Raw genomic sequence first — 23091 nt, 5'->3', positions numbered from 1 at the left:
ATCAGAGTATTTCCTTTCCTTGCAAAAGCACTGTGAACAAAGATGCGTTTAAGACTGGACGCTACTAAATATTGTGGTAATAGAGGATCTAAGAAATAGTTGGATAAGATAGTAATTTATAGTAACTTGTGGAGCACTGACTCAGAGAAATGGGTTAACGAATGATGGGAGCATTTAAAGGAAAGAGGAGAGTTTGTTTCCATCAGATCTTTAATAGTGAGAATCCGGAAGTTTTCTGCTGAGAGGTTTCTGTTGGATATGAACTGAGCAACTACTTTCTGTAGCTGAAAATGCATCTAATAAATTCTACAGAAATCAACCGAGAATAAAATCCCCTTCTTGAGGAGGCAAAGGGTTGTGCTTTGAAATCACAGGTTGTGCTCAGGAGTGATCGTTTGTCATGCTGAAGGCCCTCTTGGGTTTTGGAAATAACCTGCAACATATTTAAAATAAAAAAAAATGTGAAGTTCAGACTCATTGCAGTTTCTGGAGCAGCGTTCATGTTGTTGAATTTGGACTCTTGAATGCCTGAGCCAATTCATCTTCTGCAGTGACAAGTAATAGCAGAGTGGATTTGTTGCAGGTATCTTGCATAAGTATGAGATGGAGGTAAAATGCGGTCAGATAGATGCTCATCATAACAGGGATTTCATGGTATAGTAAAATATGATTGGTGTTTTAGCCTCTTGATGAAATGCTTATTTTCCTAATTCTGATAGGAGCCTCATAGAAACAGCCAGCGCAAGCTGCAGTCACCCCAGGCTGCTCTAGCCCATGTTCAGAGCCCAACTTTTAACAGTGTGTCCCTTCTGTGATTAACAGGCAAGCAGCATGATGAGAGGCACTGGAGAAGGAGGGCCAGAATTGAGGAGGGAGCTAAGAATTTAAATAGAGATCGACCGAGCGTCTCCAAAACTGCACAGTCAGCTTAGCAATTGCTGGTTACTTGCCTGAAAAAGGTCTCCTCTCCCGCCGCTTTGCCTGTCTGCTCTATCACATGTTGCTGGTGAAACCCAAATGAAAGCAAAACTGCCTCTCTGAAATGCGCACGCGCTGCTCGAGAGAAGCACTACGCTATGTCTGCTTTGGGGAAAAGGCTGAAATTTAGGGCATTAACCAAGAGCCTTGTGATTAACTAGTGGGAAGTTACAGTTGATATTTTTACTGGACCTTCAGTTCTTTAGTGTTTCTGTTCCCTGAGTGGCTGCTACCTGGAGGTGACTTCTGCATCATGTTTTATAGCGCTGATGATAGTTTGCTACAGCCTGAATTTCTGCAACCTCATAGTAGCTGCTTTTGGCTTCGAGAGCTGTTCACTAGAGGAGCTGTTCATTTTCTCCTCCCTTTCTTACGCTGAGCTTTTGGAGTCATCAGAGCATGTTGGCTTTAAAGGGGAGGAAACATCCTGTCGTGAGATTGTCTGGGGCTCTAGATTAAAATGAAAAAAACCCCCACGCTTTGATTTCTTTTGAATGATGACAAATGTGATCACTGCTGAGGTATTATATTTGCAGTGTACTGATAATGTTTTGTCAGTATTTTTAGGTGTCAGTATAACACAGAGTTGTGAACCTGGCTTTTTTGTTCCCTTATGGCTATTTTATGAAGGAAGACAGTAGATTTTCTAGCTGCTAAATATGTAGATTTTTTTCTCACAGACCTGATGCTAATATTATTTCTCTTAGATACGGCATTATTACTGTGTGAGCATCTCCTAATCACTACTATGTTTACCTCCAGCAAAAAGTGAACTTGAGCTCCCTGATTTACAGCTGTGACAGTGCTTTCTAACCCATCATATTAAGAGCTCTGGAAAATCAAAGCACTCAACTAGTGCAGTGACATAAATGATTATAAGTAATTACATGGCATGGGAAGCCTAGAAAGACCAGGGAATTAAACCTGGGGTCTCTTATATTGTGGGCTAAGGCCTTAATAGCCTTAATAACTGGATTATCCCCTCACTAAAAGTTCTGGCCTCTAACCTTGAACAGGACTAGTGAGAATTTGCTTAGTCTTGAGCAGTACAAAGCTCTGAAACGAAAATCAAATTCTTCTGCCAGAAGAACAAATGCTCTACAAATGGATATATCTAGGTTTAGAAAGCACTTGATCCCTTTGTCTTCATGAGTAACTTTATTGTAAACAAGGATAATAGGTTTTAGGACCCATTTCACGGATGCTGTTATTTTTTTTCGCTTTTGTTTACCATAATTGTGCTTCACCGATTTTCCCCCCATCAGAAACCACCTGATTTCTGAAGGTTGCATCCTGTTCATCTTTGCAGTTTCCTGATAATAACCAAGATAGGTCCTTAGGACCTCATTTAGGTCAGTGGGTGTTCTTGGTGTGTTTTTGAGCACTGGTACCAAGGAAAACAAATACGACCTCAATGCCCTGGGACCTTGTTTAGAATTGAAAGCAGAAATATTTGTGCTCTAGAAAAAGAAGTTTTTATCTATTTCCCTTTTTAATGTTTTTTTGTCCTTGTTATTTTCCCTCAGGAGCTAGGGAAAGAGTAGGGCAGAGCTAAACCAGTGTAAATCAGCAGGATTTTGCTGGAGTCACGACTCCCAGAGGAGGGAAGTAGAAAATCTCACTCACGTACCCTGCCCCGTCTGAGTGTGTTACTGGGGAATTTAGGTATTGATGGTTCAAGTCAGGCAGAGAGGACTCAAACTGTCTCCCCTGCTTGTGTGAGCAAGTCAAACTGGGCACGGATTTGCTTGCGGGAGTAAAAAAAGTGCAGAAGAGGAGAATTGCTGCTGAATGGATTCAGACCACTTCAGCTCATTCTAAACGTAAGTTTTGCTTTGATTTTGATTCCCCCCAAAAAAAGGTTTCTCCATAGCCCTTCCTGAATGCAGTCATAAGGAGCTTATGCCAGAGGAGCTATTGGGTTTGTGTCTGTAAAAGAAATTCTTTCAAATACTCTTTGCCATCAGCTGACAGAGTAGTCACCAGTGTCTGATGATGAAGAGACTGTGAAAGAGAAACTTTGTGAGCATGCAGAGAGCAGAGACTGCCACACCGTATCTTTTACGGTGAGAGTGCAGCTGGAGTTTGCTTTGTTACAGCATGTCGATGTTCTGGATTTGTAAATTGTCACTAACAAAAAGTGCTTGAGCAAAGAGGGTGGCTTTCCAGGCAGCCGGAGGCTTTGGGATTCAGCTGAGTGAACTGCAAAATGAAATACAATCCTCTCGTTTCCCATAAGCGGGGTGGTATTTTGGCAGCATGTTTCACTCGCTTCACGTATGACTTTCTCAAAGGCAATCCAATCACACTGTCTTGCTAACAGTCAGGCTTAGTTGGAGGGGAGAATGAAGGGACACAGTGAAAATCGGGTCTCAAAAGTCGATGGCGTAATGGGAGGCAAATTCACAGGGAAAGCTGCAGAGATTTTCCTTTCCAAGTCTGGTTTCAGATGAGGAGAGAAGGGCTAAGCCTATCGAGTCGCTCCACGGACTGATGATCTGAAGTAGCAATGGTTGGCCCAAAGGCTTGGAAACTTGGATGAGCAATTGCAGCTTAGATGTTTTCACATTCAGAGCCAGGTAACAGCAGGGGCTGGAAAAACAGCACCATCTCCCCAGGAAAGCGTTAGCATTGCTCTGCCTTCTGCACCCTGGATTTCTGAACTCCTGTCACAGCTGAGTCTGCTGAAGCCGAGGGTGTCTCTTGGCGTTTGTGTGCCAACCTCCAGTCTTAATGTGAGCTCTGAAACACTTCTGGCCTAGCTGAAATGCTCCTTCCAAAAGTGAGGCTTCGGCAGCCTTGCCTGTAGCTGTATATTTTGGGGATACAAATGAGACTAAAGCCTGTTCTCCCTCCAGCTCGTTAAAACCATGCATTTTTGAAGAAAACACTACTGGAGTTAAGAGACTGGGCAAAAATGGTTATGTCCCCCTCCAAGTGGTTTTTGTGTGAAAAATAAACACCAGGCAAGAAAAGAGGAAGGTGCAGAGGAAATTGGCTGTGGTTTTAGCAGCCTGCACTACTGCCCAGCGCAGGTGGAACAGCATGAGGGAATCCAAGTGCCGGTGGATTAGTGCGAAGAGTGAGAGGGATTGAAAGGTGAAGGAGCTCAGCTGAGAGCAAACATGACCCGTATCTCGGAGAAAAATTATGTCAGCAATACAGTGCCAAGGATGCAAAAGACAAACTTGAAGTTGATCTGTTTTTCTAGAGAACAATAGCCTGGAAGTGATGCTGACTCAAAAGGCAAATACTCTGGTTTAGTGAACTCTCTGCTGTTTTGTGTCACTGAGTTCATTTACCCACTCCGGATACCCTGGCGCTCTCTGCACCCCAGCACCACCACTAAAGTCTAACACACACCCATCCTCCTTTAGATTTGCTTAAAATCCCCTTTGCTTTACCAGGTTAACACCCAAGGGGCTGTCATGTCTGGGAATCAGTGCTTCATACTCAGCCGCAGCAGTAATGATGCTCTGTGGGTCAGCAGGAGCCAGGTCCTGCTCTGACGACCTATGTTTTAGGGACTCATTTTTGGCTGTTGGAGCACAAGGTGAGGGATTTGGGATTTCCTTCCCAGCTTCTGCCAGCAGCCAGGAGGGAGCTTGCATGGTTCTTGGGAGCAGCTGGAGGGGGAATGGTTAAATGTGCCACAGTTTAAATCCCCTTTGCCTCCAGACAGCCTTGAAGCCAGATCTAGAAGTCAAAAAAACCGTGATCTAGAAAGGAAAAGCCTCTCCTCCCATTCCTGTGAGCCCATGTCACAGACTGAAACCCAGAAACTAGGGCTTTTCAGTTAGTTCCTTAGGTTTTTTGGCGTGTTTGTACAGCTATCACACACAGCGATATTCTATACTGAGGGCTCGCCAGCAGTGTAACTTATCCCCCTTTGCTAGGAGGCAGCACACACGGGTTTTTCTGGAGAACAAGAAAAGGGCTAAGGAATATTGCAGTGCAGACGGGAACCAGCCAATTCATCTTCAGCGGGAGAGAGCTATGGGGGCCCTTCCACAACAGCTCGGCCAATTTTCATCTTGTTAATTAAAAAAGCCACTCAAAACTTTCTACAGAAGTTTGTCATTCCTTTGCTGCCCAGAAGAGCGAATATGAGGCAGCCAGTCACTCAGTCACTCAGGTAACCATCAGACACAAGAGACTTCCCCACAAGGTACTGTAACGAGTAGTGTGTTGCTCCACCAGCAATTTCTCTTGAGTTGATGGGGGGAAGCCTGTGGATATAATTTCAAAATGTGACCCAATTCTACTGTAAAACAAGAGGTTAAGTTAGAGGGCACTGGTGGTGAATTGTGGAAATGCTTTGTGTATCCATATGCATACATAGAAATAAGTTAGGTAGCAGTTGGGAAAGTGTGTGTGTGTGTATGTTAGGGTTTTCTTCTTCCCTAAATTTGCAGGTGATACCAGATGAGGAAAAAGTAAGTCTGAAGGGTACCCTCCTCCACGTCTCCTTCTGGTGAAAACAAGCCCATGGTTTCTCAGGAATTCTGAGTGATGGCTCCTAATGAGAGAGAAATTTGATTGTTATCTTTGTGTGTGTGTGAGTTAAATCCAGGACTCCCTGGGGAGTACAGGGTTCGGGTGGTTATTTCTTGCCATTCCAAAGAAATTCTGAGGAGCACAGGGCAGCCCAGTCTGGCTGGATGCAGGATAACAGCTCCAGCAGAGCCCGTGGAGACTCAGGCTGTGCTGCACGCACTTACCGTAAGGGGCTGAGAAGAAAGAAGACTGGAGAGATGCAGAAAAGAAATTTCCCTAGGGTACTCCACCCAGGCCCAGCTGAAGGAGAGAAAGCAAAGTGAACACTGAGCTGTGCTGCAGGAGGAGTAAACTACCCATCCTAAGGGGATGCCACCATGATTGCCCAAACCCTCGGTGAGGACCCCTTTTGCACGTGCCACGGCTTATTTTCAGAAAGGCTTTCTAGATGGTGAGTGCTCCGTGCTGAACCAGACTGGCCCCACCGCTGTAAGCAACTTGACAATGCCATTAATGAGGAGAGAGGCAGAGGCCAGGGTTTTCACAGCAGAAAGACTTAGAGGCAAATTTTTCTAACATAATCAAAGCGAACAGTCTGCTGTGACAGGGGAGTGGAGGGGAAAGGGCTGGTTTTGGACTGCTGGCAAGGACATCTAAGTTCAGGAGAGATGTGGATGGTCCAAGCTGCCTACTCACTGCAGCTGCTCTCCCTGAACATCAGCATGGAGGGTGACATCTTCTGAACTGTTCTTTGGATAAGCTTATTCTTTCATACACTACACTTGCTCGGGTTCCAACGCCCCTGGATACTGGGAGGTCAGAACTAGCTGTCGTCAGCTCAGATACCACAGTGGGTGTCTGCATCCTCCCTGCACGCTACAGCAAGCAACATGTGACTCAGAGTACCTGGGCTGTGCTTTGCTTGGCACATCCAAGTGCAACGCGTATGTGCTTCCTGCTGCCTTTGTGCCTCGCCTTTTCCCTAAGTCCTGGGTGGTCAGTTTGGCCACTCTGTGAGCTGGACCAAACCCCCCAGTTTGTTCTCCCCAGGCCTCTCCTGAACACTTACAAGGTGTGAAATTAGGCAGCCAGATGCTGATGGTGCGAGGTTGCTTACGTTTCCCTTACGTCACTCTGCACAAGGCATATGTCTCTCCTTTGCACTTGCATCCTACAGATCCAGGCCAGGTTCTTTCTTTCCAACAGACAGAAAAAGGCAGATAATCTGTTTCATGTGCAGTGCTGGAACAGCCAGAATGAACTTGTTTCTGAATGAACCAGATGCCAGGAGTATTTTTCAGACAAAGATTAAAAGGAAAAGAAACAACACAATAGTGGCCCACTGAAATCAAAGAGGGAACTAGATGAGCTCATTGCTTTAGCCTCAGAGCTGAGGAGCCTGCTAACAAAGGCAGATATTAAAAATGCCTTCAAATATGCCAATAAATTATTCTCCTTGGCATCTCTTCAGAGTTGGCAGGCTCCATAAATCCTCTTGCACAGTTTGATTAAGCTTTGGCTGTCAGAGTCAGGCCAATATTTGAATCTCTCTGTGAAACTCTATGCTGGATCTGTGTAAATGTTTTTTTCTTTATTTTGTGTTTTAGAAATGCTTTCATCTCACATTTCCTGGTTGGCTCTGGAGCCTCTGCAGCAAAAGCAGGACTCCGGAGCATGTCGTTTCCCAACGCGGAAGGAGTTCTGCAGTTTTAAATGACCTCTCGTCTAGACCATTTTTGCTATAAACATACACTGTGGTGAAGTGACAAGCCTGTGCTCCACCACAGATTGCCTTCTTACCTCTTTTGCCTGAGTTTGCACATCCATCTCTGTAACGTGCTGCCTCTTACTCTTTGCCTTCTAATTCTCAAACAGCAAACAGCTTTCCCCAGTGATTTTAATCTCTTCTGTCGATTGATCACACCCTTTCTGAAGTGCTCTTTTTCCCCACAGTAATAGTCCCATGCTTCTGAATAATTCACTGTGAAAGAAAACTAAAGCCATCTCTATATAGCTTTGCCAAGGCCAAATTCATCTTGAAGTAGTCATTAGGTCTTTTACCTTTCCCTTTCCAATAGGCTGAAATTAGCTTCTTGTTTAAGTCCGTGGCGTGCAGGCTCAGATTTGCTTCGTAACAAAAGCTCCTAACCCTGCCTATTGTAATGTCAGGTGTGAGTCATCCTCCTCTTTCCTGCCAGGGATGGGAAAAAACGTGAAGGAGCATTCATTGTGCCAACTTTGTCTTCCCCCTCTTCTTTTTCTGCGTGCTCCTAGGTGCTCGGGAAGAAGTGATTCCCGTGGCCGAGCCTAAGACTTGTGGCCTGGGCTCCCTTCTCAGCTCTGCCAGTTACACCGTGCGATTATAGACCCTCAAAGGTGTTTTGGTGAAGTCCATTAAAATCCAGTCTTGGGGGAAGGTTCAAGGATTCCCTTGAGAACCTGGGTCTGAGCTGGAGATGGGAATGATCGCTGAATGATGGGACCAGCTCTTGCTGTGCAGCTCCCAGCGGAGGGGGCCAGTCCATCTAACTGGGAGGTCTCAGCACCGCTATAGGGGTAACAAATCTCTGACTGTCCGAGCTATTCAGGGCTGTAGGTCTTACTCGTCCTTCCAGCTTTGAACTTTCTGACCTGCTGTGTCTTTTCAGGAACTTTAAAATTAAAAGAATTGAAATATAACCAAGGCCACAAAAAAGCTCCTTTGAAGTATTTTCCTGTGATTTTTTTTTTTTTTTTTTTTAATTGGCCTTTACAGATTTGTCTGGGGCACTTTAGTCCCCTTTGTACTTGACCCTATGTAAATAGGCCACCCAGGGTTGTGTAACAGATTCCTGGTTCCTCTTGACAAGACTATCAGAAAAGGATTAATTGTTTTCCCGTGCAACCCTAGGGATATTTTACCACTGCTTAAAACGAGAGTGGGATCATGCCCCCAGTCTGTTAATAAGTGAAATGCTCATTCTCCCTCCATGTTTGTGTTACTCTGATTGATGTATTGATTTAGTAATTGACCTGCATATCCCCATGTTGTACCTATAGTCCAGTTGGGGTAATTTAAAAACAGCAGCCGGAGTTTGATACTGTCTGAGCAGCCCGTGACCCACGTGGGAACTGGGGTTGACTCATCAGTTCTGAAAACACAGATTTCTGGAGTGACATCTTGACCAAAACCTATGTCAAATATTTCGTATATCTAATGACTAAAGTTAATTTCTGTTTATTATTATTTATTACAGGAGTACCAAAGGCAGAAGTGTCGAAAATCACTAGCTGTCATCAGGGGCCAATATGCATTCGATACTTGTGGCCTTTTCATTCTGCACTAGTGTTGATGAGTTATTTGCTGATGAGTGGGGAGAGGCAGGGAAATGGGTAGATTTCAGCACAGCAAGGAAGTTTGTAGCTATTCAGACAGCAATCCCCATATTTTGGGCCAAGTTCTCTCCTGGTGATAGTCAGCAAAATTACATCAGTTTACACCACCAGGAGATTTCTAGCCAGATGTGTCTATCCCACATGTGAGTTGCTCTGTCTACCTTGGTTTGTTTTGCTAGTCTCTCTTGCTCAGCACTGTTTGCAATAGAGTTAATCCTTCTTATTCCCTCGAGCTTTGACTGGGCAGCATCGAGCAGCCATTTCTGCACGAGGGGAAAGTGAGATCAAATTTATCTGCTTAATATCCACTACACTGACATTTTGTCCTTCTTGCCTGAGGCTGGCGCATTAAACATGTGACTGCTGTCATGCTTAATGTTACAGTCTTCTGGTTTTTAGGAGCAGGGCTGAAGACTGGTTTTTACCTCCCTTCCCATTGCCTTTTTATCTGGAAAAGGAAAGAACTGAGATCTCACACTCTGTCTCTTCCCTCCCCCCCTCCTTAAAATGCTTTCAGAGCAGTCTTCTACTGCTGAGCTCTGGCACTGCACTCACTGGACCTTCTCTGCACTGAAGGATTTCAGCCACTCGCAGTTTTCTGTAGCCAGGACCCCAGCATGGGGGTAGAAGCACCCTGTGCATGCATGGGTCGTATTCTGGCTCAGCGCCACGATGAATTGCACTGGTACGAATCAGGGCTTTTAACAATCGATCCTGCTGTATGTAGGGTAGGAAGCTGAAATGCCACGTGGCCTCTAATGGCTGCAGTCAAAGCAAATCCGCAGTGTAAAATAGTGGTAGCACTCGAGAGAGCCACAATGACTCCAAGTCCTATTCTCAGCAGCACAATCCTCACTGAAGGTCAGTAGGACTCAGGCTCCCGAGTGCCTGCCTCACACCCACAGCCGAATTGCTGCAGTTTAAGTTACCGGGCACCAGCTGAGTAAGTACAGTAAGTACTTAGTAAGTACAAGGACTTCCATGGGAGAGCTCTCCAACCACCCTGCTCCCAGGGCCGTGGAACTTCAGCTGACACCATTTAGTGAAATCAGGCCGGCTGACTCCCTCGCTCCCTGTAACCCACTTGTGTGTCTGAGCCCTGGATTGCTCTTGTATGGGGAAGCGAGATATGCTTGCAAGCATCACCCCGGCAGGACTGTGATGGAGGATGATGGGAGCCTTGCTCAAGAGAGCAAAAGACAAGACTGGCTCAAAAGAACAGCTTTTTTATTTAAAAAAAAAAAAAGAAAGAAAGAAAAAAAAAAGTCTCTGCTATGCTAATGCCTCCTGGCTTCCAATTATTAAAAATAACACAGACATTAACAGATGGAGCCATAGAGCCATCTTTCTTCTCCTTTGTTTAGGGGTGGATGAAGGCTAATGAAACCCCAGACTGTGGGTTTGTTTGCCTTATATAATAGGCGGCCGAACTGTTTTTGGCAACTGCAGCATTCAGTCGAGAGATTCATGGAGAGAAGCCTTAATTAGAGTAATTGCTCTATTTATATAACGATTCCCTTTTGTCTGAGATCAAATAGATCTTTGAGAAATCTTATTTCCTTTCGAGTTAATTTCTGCCCTGTTAGTTTAGCTCATGAATCTTAATGAAGACGAGCATGTTGGGTATCTCCTGATCTCCCCGCTCTCCCTCATTACTAGAGAGGAGACTGTGGGGCATTAATCTCCTGTGCTGCTGCTGCTTTTCACTTTGGTAGCAACGTGGGAGAAACACCAACAGGCAGGAAATGTTAATATCATGAACAGGGAAATCTTTCTTTCCTTTAACAGAAGGGGTTGGGGTTGACTGTTGCATTGGCACAGTCCTGAATAGAGGCACATGGAAGCTGTGATGGAGAGGAGGTGGGACTGAGGGTCTGCCATCATATTTGCCATGGGCTGCCCTTGAGCTCCTGGCGAAATAAAGTGATGAATTTCTCTGGGCCTCTGTTCCCTGCCTGTAAGATGGGGGAGAGCCTCCATCTCTGCCATGCGCTCGCATTTGAAAGATGAGCTGCTCTGGGGCATGGGCTTTCTCTTACAAGGTAAATGCATGCTGCCTAAGGCAACAGAGTCCTGGTGGGAGCTGGTGTGTCTAAGACTTCCTTTAATACAAGAAATAACGATTTCTTCCTCATCCAGATGGCCATCAATGTGAAGGGAATGGCTGAGCAGAAGGTTGTATTCCCCTTCCTGAAGTGCATTACTTCTGTGAAGGGGTCTGCGCTTGTTAGTGTTTTCCTAGAAGGTGACGCAATTTCACTTCATCTAGTTGCTGTGATATTACTCATGAAATTAATTATCCTGATGCAAATAGCGCATACATGAGTTACGTAAAAACCTATCAGGGATTCCAGTGTTGACAAAGGGAACTTGTAAATTCAAGGAAATTAATGCTTGGAAACATCTGTTTTGTGCAAACATCCCTTCACTGACTTCCAGGCCCTTAGACTAATTTGCAAGCTCAGCCTCTTGAGACAGAAGTTGCAACGCTACATGTGAGCAGCACCGGAGAGGTCCAGTACAGCCTTGCCTAGCAGGCTGGGAGACCTGGAGCCCTTCCCAGCACGGTCCGAGCCATGTAGTGGGTGAAGGGGGAGGACTGGTGCGGGTCCCCTGCTCTCCCTCACCTGCTCGCGGGCTGAGCTCCCAGGGCTGATGCAGATTTTTCCCAACAGTTGGCACTGCTATGTCTGCATTTTTTCCCTTGTAACTTCATGGGCCCTCCATGGACTAATCCCCAGTTTTTAATTTCTTGTCATGGCTTGCTGCATTTTCTTTCAGTAAATGTTTGCAAATGATTTCGTGAAGTCATGTTTTTGGCTCATTCCAGCTGCTGATTTTGGCTGCGATGCTGCTGAGAGGGTTAGCTGAGGTCAGTGAGAGCCTTGCTCGGGTTTGCTGCTCGGCAAACCGGTGTAGCCCAAAGGGACCCTGTCTGAGGATGTTCCCAAGGGGCTCTTTACACGGGGAATGGGATAATTCCCCGCGGTTGGATGTGGTCACAGAGTGAGGGCTTGATGGCTTGGTTCAAGTTTAAGATTGATAGCCTTGCTCTTGGTTTTGCTGGGAGGCATCTTGGATTTTGGTGATTACATGTTTCTTTTTGCTCAGGAACATCTCTGGTTTGCCTTGTTGTTACTGTTGAATTTTTTTCTGTGTTTCTTCACTGGGCTCTGTGTGCCAGAGGTCGAGAAACATGCTGGATTCTGGATTATCATGCAAAATTAGAGATACTCAGTAAACATTAGGAGATGACATTTCGCCATGAAAAACTTTCTGCTGAACATCTTCTCTCATCCCCTGCAAAAACATTGGAGGGTTGTACTTGGAAGGACGTTTAGGGCTGTCCAACTTGTGAAGCAAGAGTCCAACTCTGGCCTTCCCATGGATGCCAGGAACAGCCAACACTTCGTAAGACATTTCCCAGCTGTTTTTGAATGCAGCCGAAGGGATCAGGTGAAAGATTAGCTGCACTTCTGAAAACCTTTCCCCTGCACAGCCTGCATGTGTGCAGAGGGCAGCGTCCGTGTGCTCTGGGCACACAGCTTTACCCCTCCTGCTGCTGTTCGGTTCAGAATTGCTTCTTATGTGGTCAGAGACGTGGGTACGGGCTCCAGCTGCTTATCTCAGAGATGAAGGCTGGGCTTCTAATTAAGTTCCTCAGAAATCCAAAGTTCTTTGTTTGCTGTGCTAGAAGTGCCATCAGATAGCAGAGGCGGCATGAGATTGGCCGTCAGATGCTACCCTACTGCAGCAGAGAAATGTCAGTACTGCCTAAGGAAGAGAGAGAGAAACAAAAGGATTCATGGGCTTTTGAGCCTTTGAGAGGTCATTATAGTCTTTTGTTTTTTCCTGACATACTGGACAACACAAACTAAAACTTCATCTACTTCTTTGTCAATGTATTAATTTCTGGTGAATTCAAATAGTGCTTGAGAGGGTTAGTTACTCATTTTAGTGGAAACTGGGTTCAAAATTTTCATCGTTTAATTTTATGTACCTCTTACAGTAAGGCAGGTAACTGTTCCAGTGCAAAGCATCAGTACTGTCTCTGCTGGAGTCACGGCTTGCACGCCTGCTTTTCAGCCCAATTGTCAAAAAAAGACCAGAGCTGCTTCCCAGAGAAAACACCCCACCTTTACCAGGCTGTGACAGACCGGCCATTTCCAAAATTCACCAGGAGATTTTATGTAAGGGAAGAACAGCAATGGCCAATCTTTCATTTTCTGTCACAGCCCCTGGGTGTGGAGGCGTGTGTACATCCACAGGCTGAGTAACCTGCAGGGATGTTGCGGCTGCGCAGAATACAGGAATGTATTTCATGTACTGCATAATGATGTTTAAAGAAAACATTTTCAGTGCTGGTTCCCATGCACAGATGCAATTGAGAGGTCTCAGCACAGCGTACAATACGTTTATCAGGGATGTAAGTTAACGATAAGAGACCAGCTGTCCTTTGAAATTATATCCCACCCTTTTGTTGGAGCAGGTCAGCATGAGTTTGACTGCCATGAAAGGGAGACCTCTTCATATGCTGCGTTGACACTCTTTTTAGAGTGCGTGACTTATATTCACTTTCAGGGTCCTGCTAGCCTGCGTTAGGGGGTTGCAGTACCTGGGAAACAAGCTTAGAGAAACCTGTCCAGAGTGGTTTAGGGTGCTGGTGGATCACTCCAGCCCTTGGTACACTTGTGCTTCAAAGCCCTGTTTTTACAGAGCAAGAGAGCCAGCAGCACTGAGCTCGTGCCTGACAGCTGGGGAAGGTGCTGTTTGATCGGGTGTCCCATAGGTCAGCTCACTCCTGTCAGAGGCAAGGATTAATTCAGAGGGGGTTTGTGGCAACCTGGCATTGCTCTCAGAAGCCAGACGGGGGGATGTGTTCCAGCAGTGGATGAATTTGCAGCCTTCGCTCTCCTCCTGCCTCCTTTGAGCACCCAACACAGGGTAGATGGTGGCTAGAGTTACCCAACTGAGGTTTCTCAATCTGCAGGTCCAATGCACAAATTAGAGCTGGCCGGTCAAATTGGAACAGTCATTTTGGTTTGAATGTTATATTTTGGTTTTTCAGGGCTCAAAACAGCCCACCTCAAGGGATGACCCTTGGCTAATCCTCATTGTCCTAACAAAAAGGGTGTTTTAAGCAGCCAGGAATGCATTTATATTGGCTTTCAGTTTGTTGCATCGGATGCCTTCACTTGGTACAATTTTGGCATCATGTGGAATAAAGCAAGCAAATCGGAATGTAAACGCACTTTTATATCCCAGGGCTCTGAACTGGTCTGGGAATGGGCGGTCCAGTTTAGGTTTTGGTCTTATATGGTTGAGCATGAATAGGAACCCAAGCAAAGCATGTTACCGGCCCTTTTCAGAGATTATCTGCTTTCGTGATTTCCCCCCCCCAGATTTAGCAGAAGCTTCCTGGTGTAATGGAGGCGGCGGTAGGTCAAGAGCCAGGAGACATGGGACTTATTCCCAGCTCTCCTTCTCTTCTCTTTGTCTTGTCTTTTTGGGCTGTTTTGGTCTATCCCACTTTCAGCGCCAGCGAGCTCTGATCTTGTTTGAGCTTTCTAGGTGTTCCAGCAGTGCAAATAAGAGCTAGTGAGGTGCAGATATCCATCTGTGGGGACAAAGAAGCTGGGCAGGGAATTTCTAGAGAAAGATGGGGCTGCCAGGAGATTTCTGGCCTGTTTTGGAAACCAAAGAAGTTTAGTTCAAGAATTCCAAAGGCTTGTCTGAACCAGGTCTCAGAGATTTTGGCTTGGCCCATTTCTTGTTTGGAAACCAAGCTGTTGTCTGAGGATCAGTATCCCACAGAAATTTTGGGGCAGAGTCTTTTGGGAAACAAATTGTGTTTGGGTTCTGCTGCTAGAAAGGGAGAAGAACAGGTTGAAAGGGGTGGGGAGACAGGGAAGTTCTGCTTGTCCTTGGGCCTGACCCTGGAAATGCTGCATAACTGAGGGCTGAAGAATCCAGAGAAGCATGGGAAAGACCCCAGTTGCAGAGAGCCACGTCAGCTTTGCTCCTCTCCTGGTGACTGCTCTTACAAATCTGGATGCACTCGGCAGCTCGCTCTACTGATGTTTTGGGTGGAATGGTGGAAAACAGTTCTGCCGTAGGGAATCCCCTGGCAGCACACGTCCTCGAAGGTCTCAGGAGGTCAGGCTGGAGCTGGGGTTTTTGTGCTAATGTCAGCAGAGTCTGGGGTCCTGCAGAGTCTCAGCTGCAGATGCCCCATCTACTTTTGCTCTGAAGTCCCCTCAGGATGGGGTACTGGGGAGACTTCTAAAATAAATCTGGCAGTTGTCTTTCTTCTCCCCATCGTCTCTCTAGGTAGGGAATGACTAGACCTGTTATCCGCTCATCCTAGGAGAATTTGTACCTTCTGAAAAGCTCCTACAGTCAGAATGAAGTTGGTCTCTCACTGCACCTCCCCTTCTTTTCATTTCCCCATTGCCGAGGTGCAGCAGACTTGGTCATTCCTGAAACAGTGACCGATTGTCTGGTTTGGCTGGTTCAGCTATTTGCTAAACATAATGCTCTTTCATCTTCAAGGAAATCGTCTGGACACCTCCACCAGAGTGGAGCTTGCTTTATGCTGCTGTTTCAATAGGCAAATAAAAGCGGCTATTTTCCCAGTTTAAACATAACCTGATTTCTCCAATGAATTAGAAATACTCGAGGGGAGGGGAAAGATTGGGTTTTACTGAATTTTTAAGAACTATAATCCTAAATTAACAAGCCAACTAGCTCTTTTCCTGCCTGGGGAAAGGATTCCCCTCCTCCCCCAATATTTCCCTTTCCCTTAAGAAATATCTGCAGCACTCACACTTCATCATTCTTGTCGGGACCTAAAGGGCACCCGCCAGGGCCCTCTCGCACTGTGTGCATGATGTACGGCTTTTCTCATTGCTCCCTGGCAAATCAGGGCACTTCGGCTGAGGTTTGAGATTTCTTTTCACTGGTAGCAGAGTAAAAATGTTACAGAAAGAAACCCTTTTTCAGAGTTTTACCATCGAGAGAGGAGATGGTCGCCTGTCTGCTCTCGTCTGCTCAGGGTTTGGGGGGCTCTAAAAGCCAGTGCCTTGCTCATTTCCCTCTGTTTCCTGAGATGACAGGAAGGAAAGCGTAGGCTTCTGGCTGCGCTTCAGCAGGCTGAGGTTTAGGAAAAAGACACAGCTCAGGACTGACTCCAGTCCAAAGCCTGGCTGGCTGGTGAGCAGCGTTTGAGAGTGAGCTTGTATTCCTGAGAATTTAATACAGAAATAAATAACCACTGAAACCATTGTGCAACGTTTATAATGTTGCAAACGATACAATTCAACTTTGTTTTCTTATTGTGATAACCAAGGATTTGACCAAAAGAAAAGGGACCAAGGAGAAATACACCCCGACTTCTTCCTCTAGAGAATGAGTCAAGTTCCTTGCATGCAGTTCCAGTACAATGAAATTGAGAAGTCTGGCCAGCAGCTGAGTTCAACAGGAAAGCTGAGGACAAGCTTTTGTGCGACTGCTAATAGGTCCCTCTCCCGTGGCCCTGCCGGATGGGAGGAAACAAACAGCCCTTTTTGTTTTGCAGTTCATGACGAAGAACCCCAACATGCGCCTGGGCAGCCTGGGTCTGGGCGGCGAGAGCGCGATTCTGCGGCACCCCTACTTCAAAGATCTGGACTGGGACCTGCTGAACCAGCGTCAGATGGAGCCACCGTTCAGGCCCCGAATTGTACGTGGGAAGGAGGGGTGGGAGAAAGGGATCCCTGGGGTTTTTTTCTCTTCTGGGCTCTATAAGCAGGTTTATTCCCGGGAGACAGGAAAGGAGGTGAAGGAAGGGCAACCTTGACACAAAAGCCTTGGCCCAGGAGCTGGGAGGTGAGGTCTCTGGTCTTGGCTTGGCTGCTGGTTGGCCACCTGATGTTGTACAGGTTGCTTTTCCCCTCCATGCTGGATTTTCAAAGGCAGCTCAGCCAAAAGATGCAGGTTTGTAAAAGCAACTGCAGCAGATTAGGCACCTGACTACCCTTTGCCTTGCCCCAAATATAAAACAGGGTAAGTAATCCTCATCCTGCCTACTCCACCTACCCCTTCAGAACTGAGCTGTCTCTCTCTTGTCTTTCTCTCTGTGCAGCACCCAGCACAGTGTTCCCTGCTCAGGCCACTGTCAGCTGAGTGGTTCAAATGGCAGACAGGCTGCAGAGGACACAGTGCTGCCCCTTTTCCCAGTGGTGCCACACAGCCCTAAGGATGCTCTGTGATAGAAGAGCGCTGCTCTCCATGGAGAGCCTTTCCAAGGTTGTCTGTGGCTTCCTTGCCTTTGAAATTGTCGACTGGAGTGGCTTTGTCTCATGCTGTGGTCACTCTGCAAGCTCTTAGTGGCAATGGTCAACCCAGTCCTGCTCCATGAAGATCACTGGGTGCAGGATCAGGCACTCGGGGGAGCTGTGGCAGCTCAAGATCAGGCTCTTGAGTTGTTTCTTGACCTGAACCAAAGGCTAAAGAAGCCTCCTCAGTCCACCATGAGCTGGACAGGATCTGGGAACGTTAGACTTCAGTGTCAATAAAACATCTTGTTCTGGATGCAGGAAAAACACACGCCTTGTCAAAATGTGCCACAGACCCAGTTTGTGTGTGTGCATTGTAAACAGCCCCACTTTGTGGTGCGCAGCAAGGAATCCAGCACCTGGAGGCAAGCCATTTGTCTTCCCACAGCCCAGTAATTCATTATTGTGCAAGTTTAATGGCTCACACATAGAGGATTGTACCACCCCCCATCCGCCAAAACCCAGCTGAGACACTCTGCAGATGAGGAGGGACTGTGTGGAGTCGGCTAATTGGAAACACGGCTGATGATAACTGCTTCGAATGGCTGGGTCTGTGCTGCCACTTGAGGAAAGGAACTGACTTAGGTGCCCTGCCCTGCCATGTCCGGGCAGGCAACCTGTCAGAGGTGGCGTCAGTTAAACCAGAGAGGGGTTTCCCTGTCAGAAGCCTGCAGAGGTTCTAAAAGGCTTTGCATAAGAGGCTCTGGGGGGGGACACTCAGCTCCTCCCAGTCCAACCCCAGAAAAAGCTTTCAGTAAGCTCAGCCTGGGTTATGGAGGTGATGGTTCATTGCACGCAAGACCAGAATAAAGATGCAGAGCGAGTATCGAGCAGATGATACGTATTTTTGACATCTCTTTCCTTTGTCTTTTCCATTTGACAGAAATCCAAAGATGACGTGAGCAACTTTGATCCAGATTTTATAAAAGAGGAGCCCGTTCTGACTCCCATTGAAGAAGGAATTCTTCCGATGATAAACCAAGATGAATTTAGAAACTTTTCATTCACAAGCCCAGAACTGCAGCAATAGCTACAGCTCTGGGGAAGGGCTGCTGAGAGGACTGGGGGGAAATGAAATGAAAACCAAGTTTACCAGAAATTTCATTCTCAAGGAGTAACAGTGCACTGACTTTATGCGATACAGCAGCACCACTGTCAACGTTACCTTAATGTGAAATTGAAACCTTCCTGTGTTTGTAGGGTTTATGCAGCTCTTTGATCAAATATTGACAGGGGTGGAACAAACATGATATTGTAAATAGTTGATGCAGCCAGAGAATTGAATGCTGAGCTAGTTGGCTCAGCCTGAATGTCACCGTTTGCAGTGGATTCGAGGAGTCGTCGTGAGCATGAAATAAGTGTCTTGCAGCTCTGAGCCAAACAGACTTGTTACATTCTGATTGTTTGCAAGACTATTTTGAGGAGTCCCAGCACTGTCCAGCATTCTGGAGCCGTGATCCAGCATCCCATGGCCTGAACCAGATGTTCCTACTGACTTTACCTGTTTCTGCAGTATTTATTTCTTTCCAAAGGACAAATGGCTCTCTTTGCCACCGTTTCGGTTTCCATGTGAAATATTTCATTGTGCTGACTAGCAGAAGGAAAAAAACAAATGCCCTGTGCCCCACACAGATTCTTCCAAATCAAAGGGAAATCATGTGCTCGTAGTGTTTTACTGTTCGTGCGATATGAAAAGTTTTAGTGTTTGCATTCTGTGAAATGCCTTTTTACATCATACATCTTCAATGCTCCTTTCTTTGCCTCCCAGCTGTTTTCAACTATAATGTAACTTGTAAAACCTTACTGTTTATTTAGGCCCATTCTATTTAATTATGCTATACAGAGCCCCTTTTGTGGGTTTAGTGCCTCATTAAAATTTTGATCCAAAGTGGTAGCGCTTAAATTATTTGTAGCATTATTGTGATGGGAGCTGCAGAGCTGGCAAACTGCTTGAAAGCACAGTTGTTGACCAACAGGTAACACAAAAGGACAACTTTCTCCCATGAGAACGATAAACCTTATCTAAGAAACAGGGTGACTTGGTTTGGTTTGGATTTAAGGGCTTATTACTGACGGGGCACTTCTTATCGGCTGCAGCCTCAAGCCTCTGCCGCAGGCAGGCTGAGACAATTTTTCAGTGCGGTTTGTAGAAACCAGACGCTCTAGGAGATGGTTCTGTGATTTCCCTGCTCTTCTGGAAGTTGGATGATTTCTCTGTAGCTCCTTGGCACACCTTTGCACTCCTTGCTGGGCTTGAAGCTGTATGTCAGGATTATAGCCTCATCCTTGGGCAGATTTGAATTACTGGAGAAGGAGAAGGATTTCTAACTTCTTGCAAAACTGATCATGTTTTTATAGGGCTAGTCACATGCTTTAACTTGAGAGAAGGGTGAGGTACAGCAGAGAGGGACACTTCTGCACGGACGTTGCACTGCTGCAACTGTGGAGGTGATGTAGGGGAGCAGAGGCCTTTGTCAAGGAAATTACACAGGTACAACCCCCGTTACAGCACAGACCCACCAGTATGTACGTGCTCACCTGCTGTGAGACCAAGTTAGAAATGAGAAATCAAAGCTGAGCTCTACATGCAAGTGCTACCCCTTCCCACCCGAGCCCTCTCTACTTCACTGAGTCCCTTTTACTTCTACCCCTAAACCATCTGCTGAACTGTTTGACAGGTGGGGCAGAGGTTCAGTTACCCTTGGACTCTTCTTGCTGTTGTGCTTGTGTGTTACACCAGTTCTCCCTCTTTCTTTCCTGCATCTCCTCTTTCATGTAAGCACAGCTTCATCCTCTGGTCTTCCCTCCCTTCCATTGGCATCTTCTGGCCGCATTGCAGCCAGCCAGCCTCTTGTCCCTTTGCTGATCTATAGATACCCACCTCCTTCAAAGTGGGGCAAGAGAGGAGGAAAGACAGGTTGTATAGTATAAGTGGGAGAAGGAAGAGCAGATATCCAGAAAAATGATCCAAGAACCTGTCGTGCAGGCTAGCTTGAAGTGCTTTCCCATGTAGGAAGAAACGGTACAGGGATGAATGCATTTGCGTGAGGGGGCCACCGTGGCGTCTTACTCGTGTGAATTAAGCGTAGTGTGCAGACATGACCCTAGGCAACTCTTCACTCGGTTTCCCACTCAGTTTCTCAGCATTATGACTGCAGCAGTGCTCGCTTGGCAAGGGGTAAGCTGGCCACTGAGAGTGGGAGCACCAAAACTTCCTATTAATTTTGTGTGGACAGCTTTTTGACTCTCCCGCTGTTGAGGATTATGAACGACCTCTCCTTCCCTGGAGATAAGTGCAGGAGAACAGTAAGTGATACACCTTTTTGCCAGCACGTTGGTATCATCCCAGGGTTTCATTGGTTGTGTTAGTCCTTGGGGCTCTGGAGACCTTCTGGACTGATTCCAGTTGTCTTCAACATCAAAACGTGATCCCATCTCCATGGCCTCAGGGTCCGAGCAGCTTTGCTTACACCACTGACAGTATGAAGAATGTGGAATATTCACCTTTAGAGACTTTTATTGGTGTAGCAATACCCACCAATCTATGTCCTGAAAGCTTGGGGTATGGAAACTGACACCTTTGTTGGTGCTCCATTAGGATTTTTGTGAACTGTAAATCAGAAAGCTTGTAGATCTCTGGATGATGCAAAATGATGTCTAAGGCTACCCTGAGGAACAGGAAAAGCTCCTGCCCTGGCCAGCCAGTACCTGCTTTGGCCCAGGGCTTGTTGGCTTGGTGGGGCAGGGATCAAATATCAAAGGGAAATTCTTCCCCAGCTTCACTTTTCATTGATTTCAAGTGGCGTCAGGGTCGCTCCACCCCACCATCACCCTCGCTGCAAAGCATATGTGCAGATCTGTGTTTGGACTAGAAGCCTAACGTTCTGCTGTAAAATAATTTCCTTGATTTTCACAATTTCACCTGGATCTTGCTTCATAATTTAGGGCAGCTCTTCCCCTCCATTGCCTGCCTGGAACTCACATGTCTACATAATGATTTGAGCCACTCGAGTCAGCAGATCCTGAGTCAGCCACGTTTGGCCGAGATCCCTGAACTCTCCCATACTTTTTACGAGGCGCTGCCTTTTCGATTGTGTTCCCTCCAGACTCTGTCAGCAGCATGAATGAAGATCATCTCAATAAAAAGTATCTATGCAATAGCGTTGCTTTTGAAAAAGCAATTAGTGTTTACGTTGCTATTGAATATGTAAAGAAATACTGATTTTTTTTTTTTTAAAACAAAGGAGGGATACAAAAAAAGAAAGAGTTTTTCCATGAGCTAGCCTACCAGCTCTTTTGGCTTCATTGGTTGCCTGAGTGGATGCAAGATGGTTTTAGTCTATTAATTTGGGCCTGGCTTTAGGAGTATATTAAGCTGGCAGCCACGGGTTTGTAAGGTTTAAAGCATAAAATGCTTGTATTTGCTTCAGTGTGAAAACTGGCAATAGAGCAAATTATAATTAGTTCCCTTTGCACTGCTTTTACTGCTTGCATGAAGAGGGAAGGTCCCTTTGATGTCTCTAAATTTGTGTTCTGTGCAATCTGTTTGTTTTCAAAGGGGTTCATGAAATTTAGCTATAAAATTCAGTGGCCTACATCTCATTCAAGGCCTTTGAAAGTTGAGGGTGAGAAGCAGATGGTCTAGAATGAATAGATGAAAATCACCTCACATCTACTCAGGCTGCCTGTGCTGCCAAAGACATCATTTTTAATACCACTGCTTGATAACCAATGGGAAAAAAAAATCTCACAGGCTCCAAGTGCCTAAGGGATTTTAATGTTAAAAATGCAATTCCAACTGCTGGATGAAGATGCTTTGAATGCATTCTCAAAGACTGGCACGGGTTCCTTACTCCTTGTGAAGTCCTAAATTGTTTGCAACAGCATTTTCCCTTGAAGCTGTGTGCTCCTCCTGCAGAAGTTGCTGTTTCTCCGGTTGGATATGAGAGAGGCTCCAGTGGCTGTGGTATGAGGATTTGATTAGCAATACCCAGAGCCAGGAGAAATGAAGAGGAAAACGTGTCTGGGATCATCTGCTCTATCCCTTGGCCAGAAAGTAGAGCCGTTCGCTGCTGCCTGCTCTCTCTCGGTTTGTTCAGCTGTTGAGTGTGTGGTCAGGAGGTTTCTGCTCCTCCCCGGGGAGACGATTTCACAGCTTTTACAACTCTTCCTGTTAAGTAAATTTCCTGATATTTGGAAATGACGTGAATGAGATGAAAATCTGTCTTATCATGCCATTAGGATTCTCATTGGAAGCTGCAAGTCAGGGTTTGTATTACTAAATATATACAGGGCTGCCAAACCGAAGCATTCAAAAATGATGCGTCAGGTTGTCTGAAAATCATGGCTCACTCAGAAATCAAGAGCTTTCCAAAATAATAAATGTCAGAGTCTTTTGGTTTTTTTTTTTAACATCTGGATTATGAATATTTTGGATTCTGAATTGCACTTCTCCACATCAATAGTAGCTGGAATGTTGTGTAATTATAATTCTTTTAGATGAAAGCTGGGGTCCACGAATTGATGTGAAGCCAGACACTGGAGCTTGGAGGAAAATGCCGAACACCAAGAGATGGGTGATAAAACTGTGAGAACAGATGGTATGGGTTTTATGTATTTTTCCACCTCTTCCTATTCTTTATAGTCACCCCAGCGCGGTCCCTTGCCTCCCTGCCTCAAAACCCACATAACAGGGCATGCAGCGTACAGGAGGCACAGGAGTGAAAAAAGAGAAGAGGAAGGCTGGGGAAGGCGTTTACATGCTATATAGCTGCTGTGCGTAGGGGTTGTTTGGCAGCATTTCTGAACTTGTGCATCAGCCCTTGCACAAGCGCGTCATCTTTTGCCTCCTGCGGCCCGTGCTGTCGTTCCCCACCCGCCCCGCTGCCCGTCCTGCCTTCCCCCGGGCACAGCACTCTGCATCGCC

General features: G+C 46.1%; 1 protein-coding gene across 1 annotated transcript in view; it reads left to right on the top strand.

Moving 5' to 3' along the window:
- PRKCH (protein kinase C eta) overlaps positions 1-19059 on the top strand; it is a 123910-nt gene extending 104851 nt beyond the window's left edge. Inside the window, exons 13-14 of the mRNA XM_076345639.1 lie at positions 16427-16570; positions 18049-19059. Coding sequence (XP_076201754.1) covers positions 16427-16570; positions 18049-18195 — 291 coding nt within the window. The 3' untranslated portion in view covers positions 18196-19059. The remainder of the gene's footprint in view (positions 1-16426; positions 16571-18048) is intronic.
- Positions 19060-23091: the final 4032 nt, after the last annotated feature.

This window comes from Aptenodytes patagonicus, chromosome 7 (genome assembly GCF_965638725.1).
Source record: "Aptenodytes patagonicus chromosome 7, bAptPat1.pri.cur, whole genome shotgun sequence".
Taxonomy (NCBI): Eukaryota; Metazoa; Chordata; class Aves; order Sphenisciformes; family Spheniscidae; genus Aptenodytes; species Aptenodytes patagonicus.
This window is presented reverse-complemented; position numbering and strand designations above follow the sequence as displayed.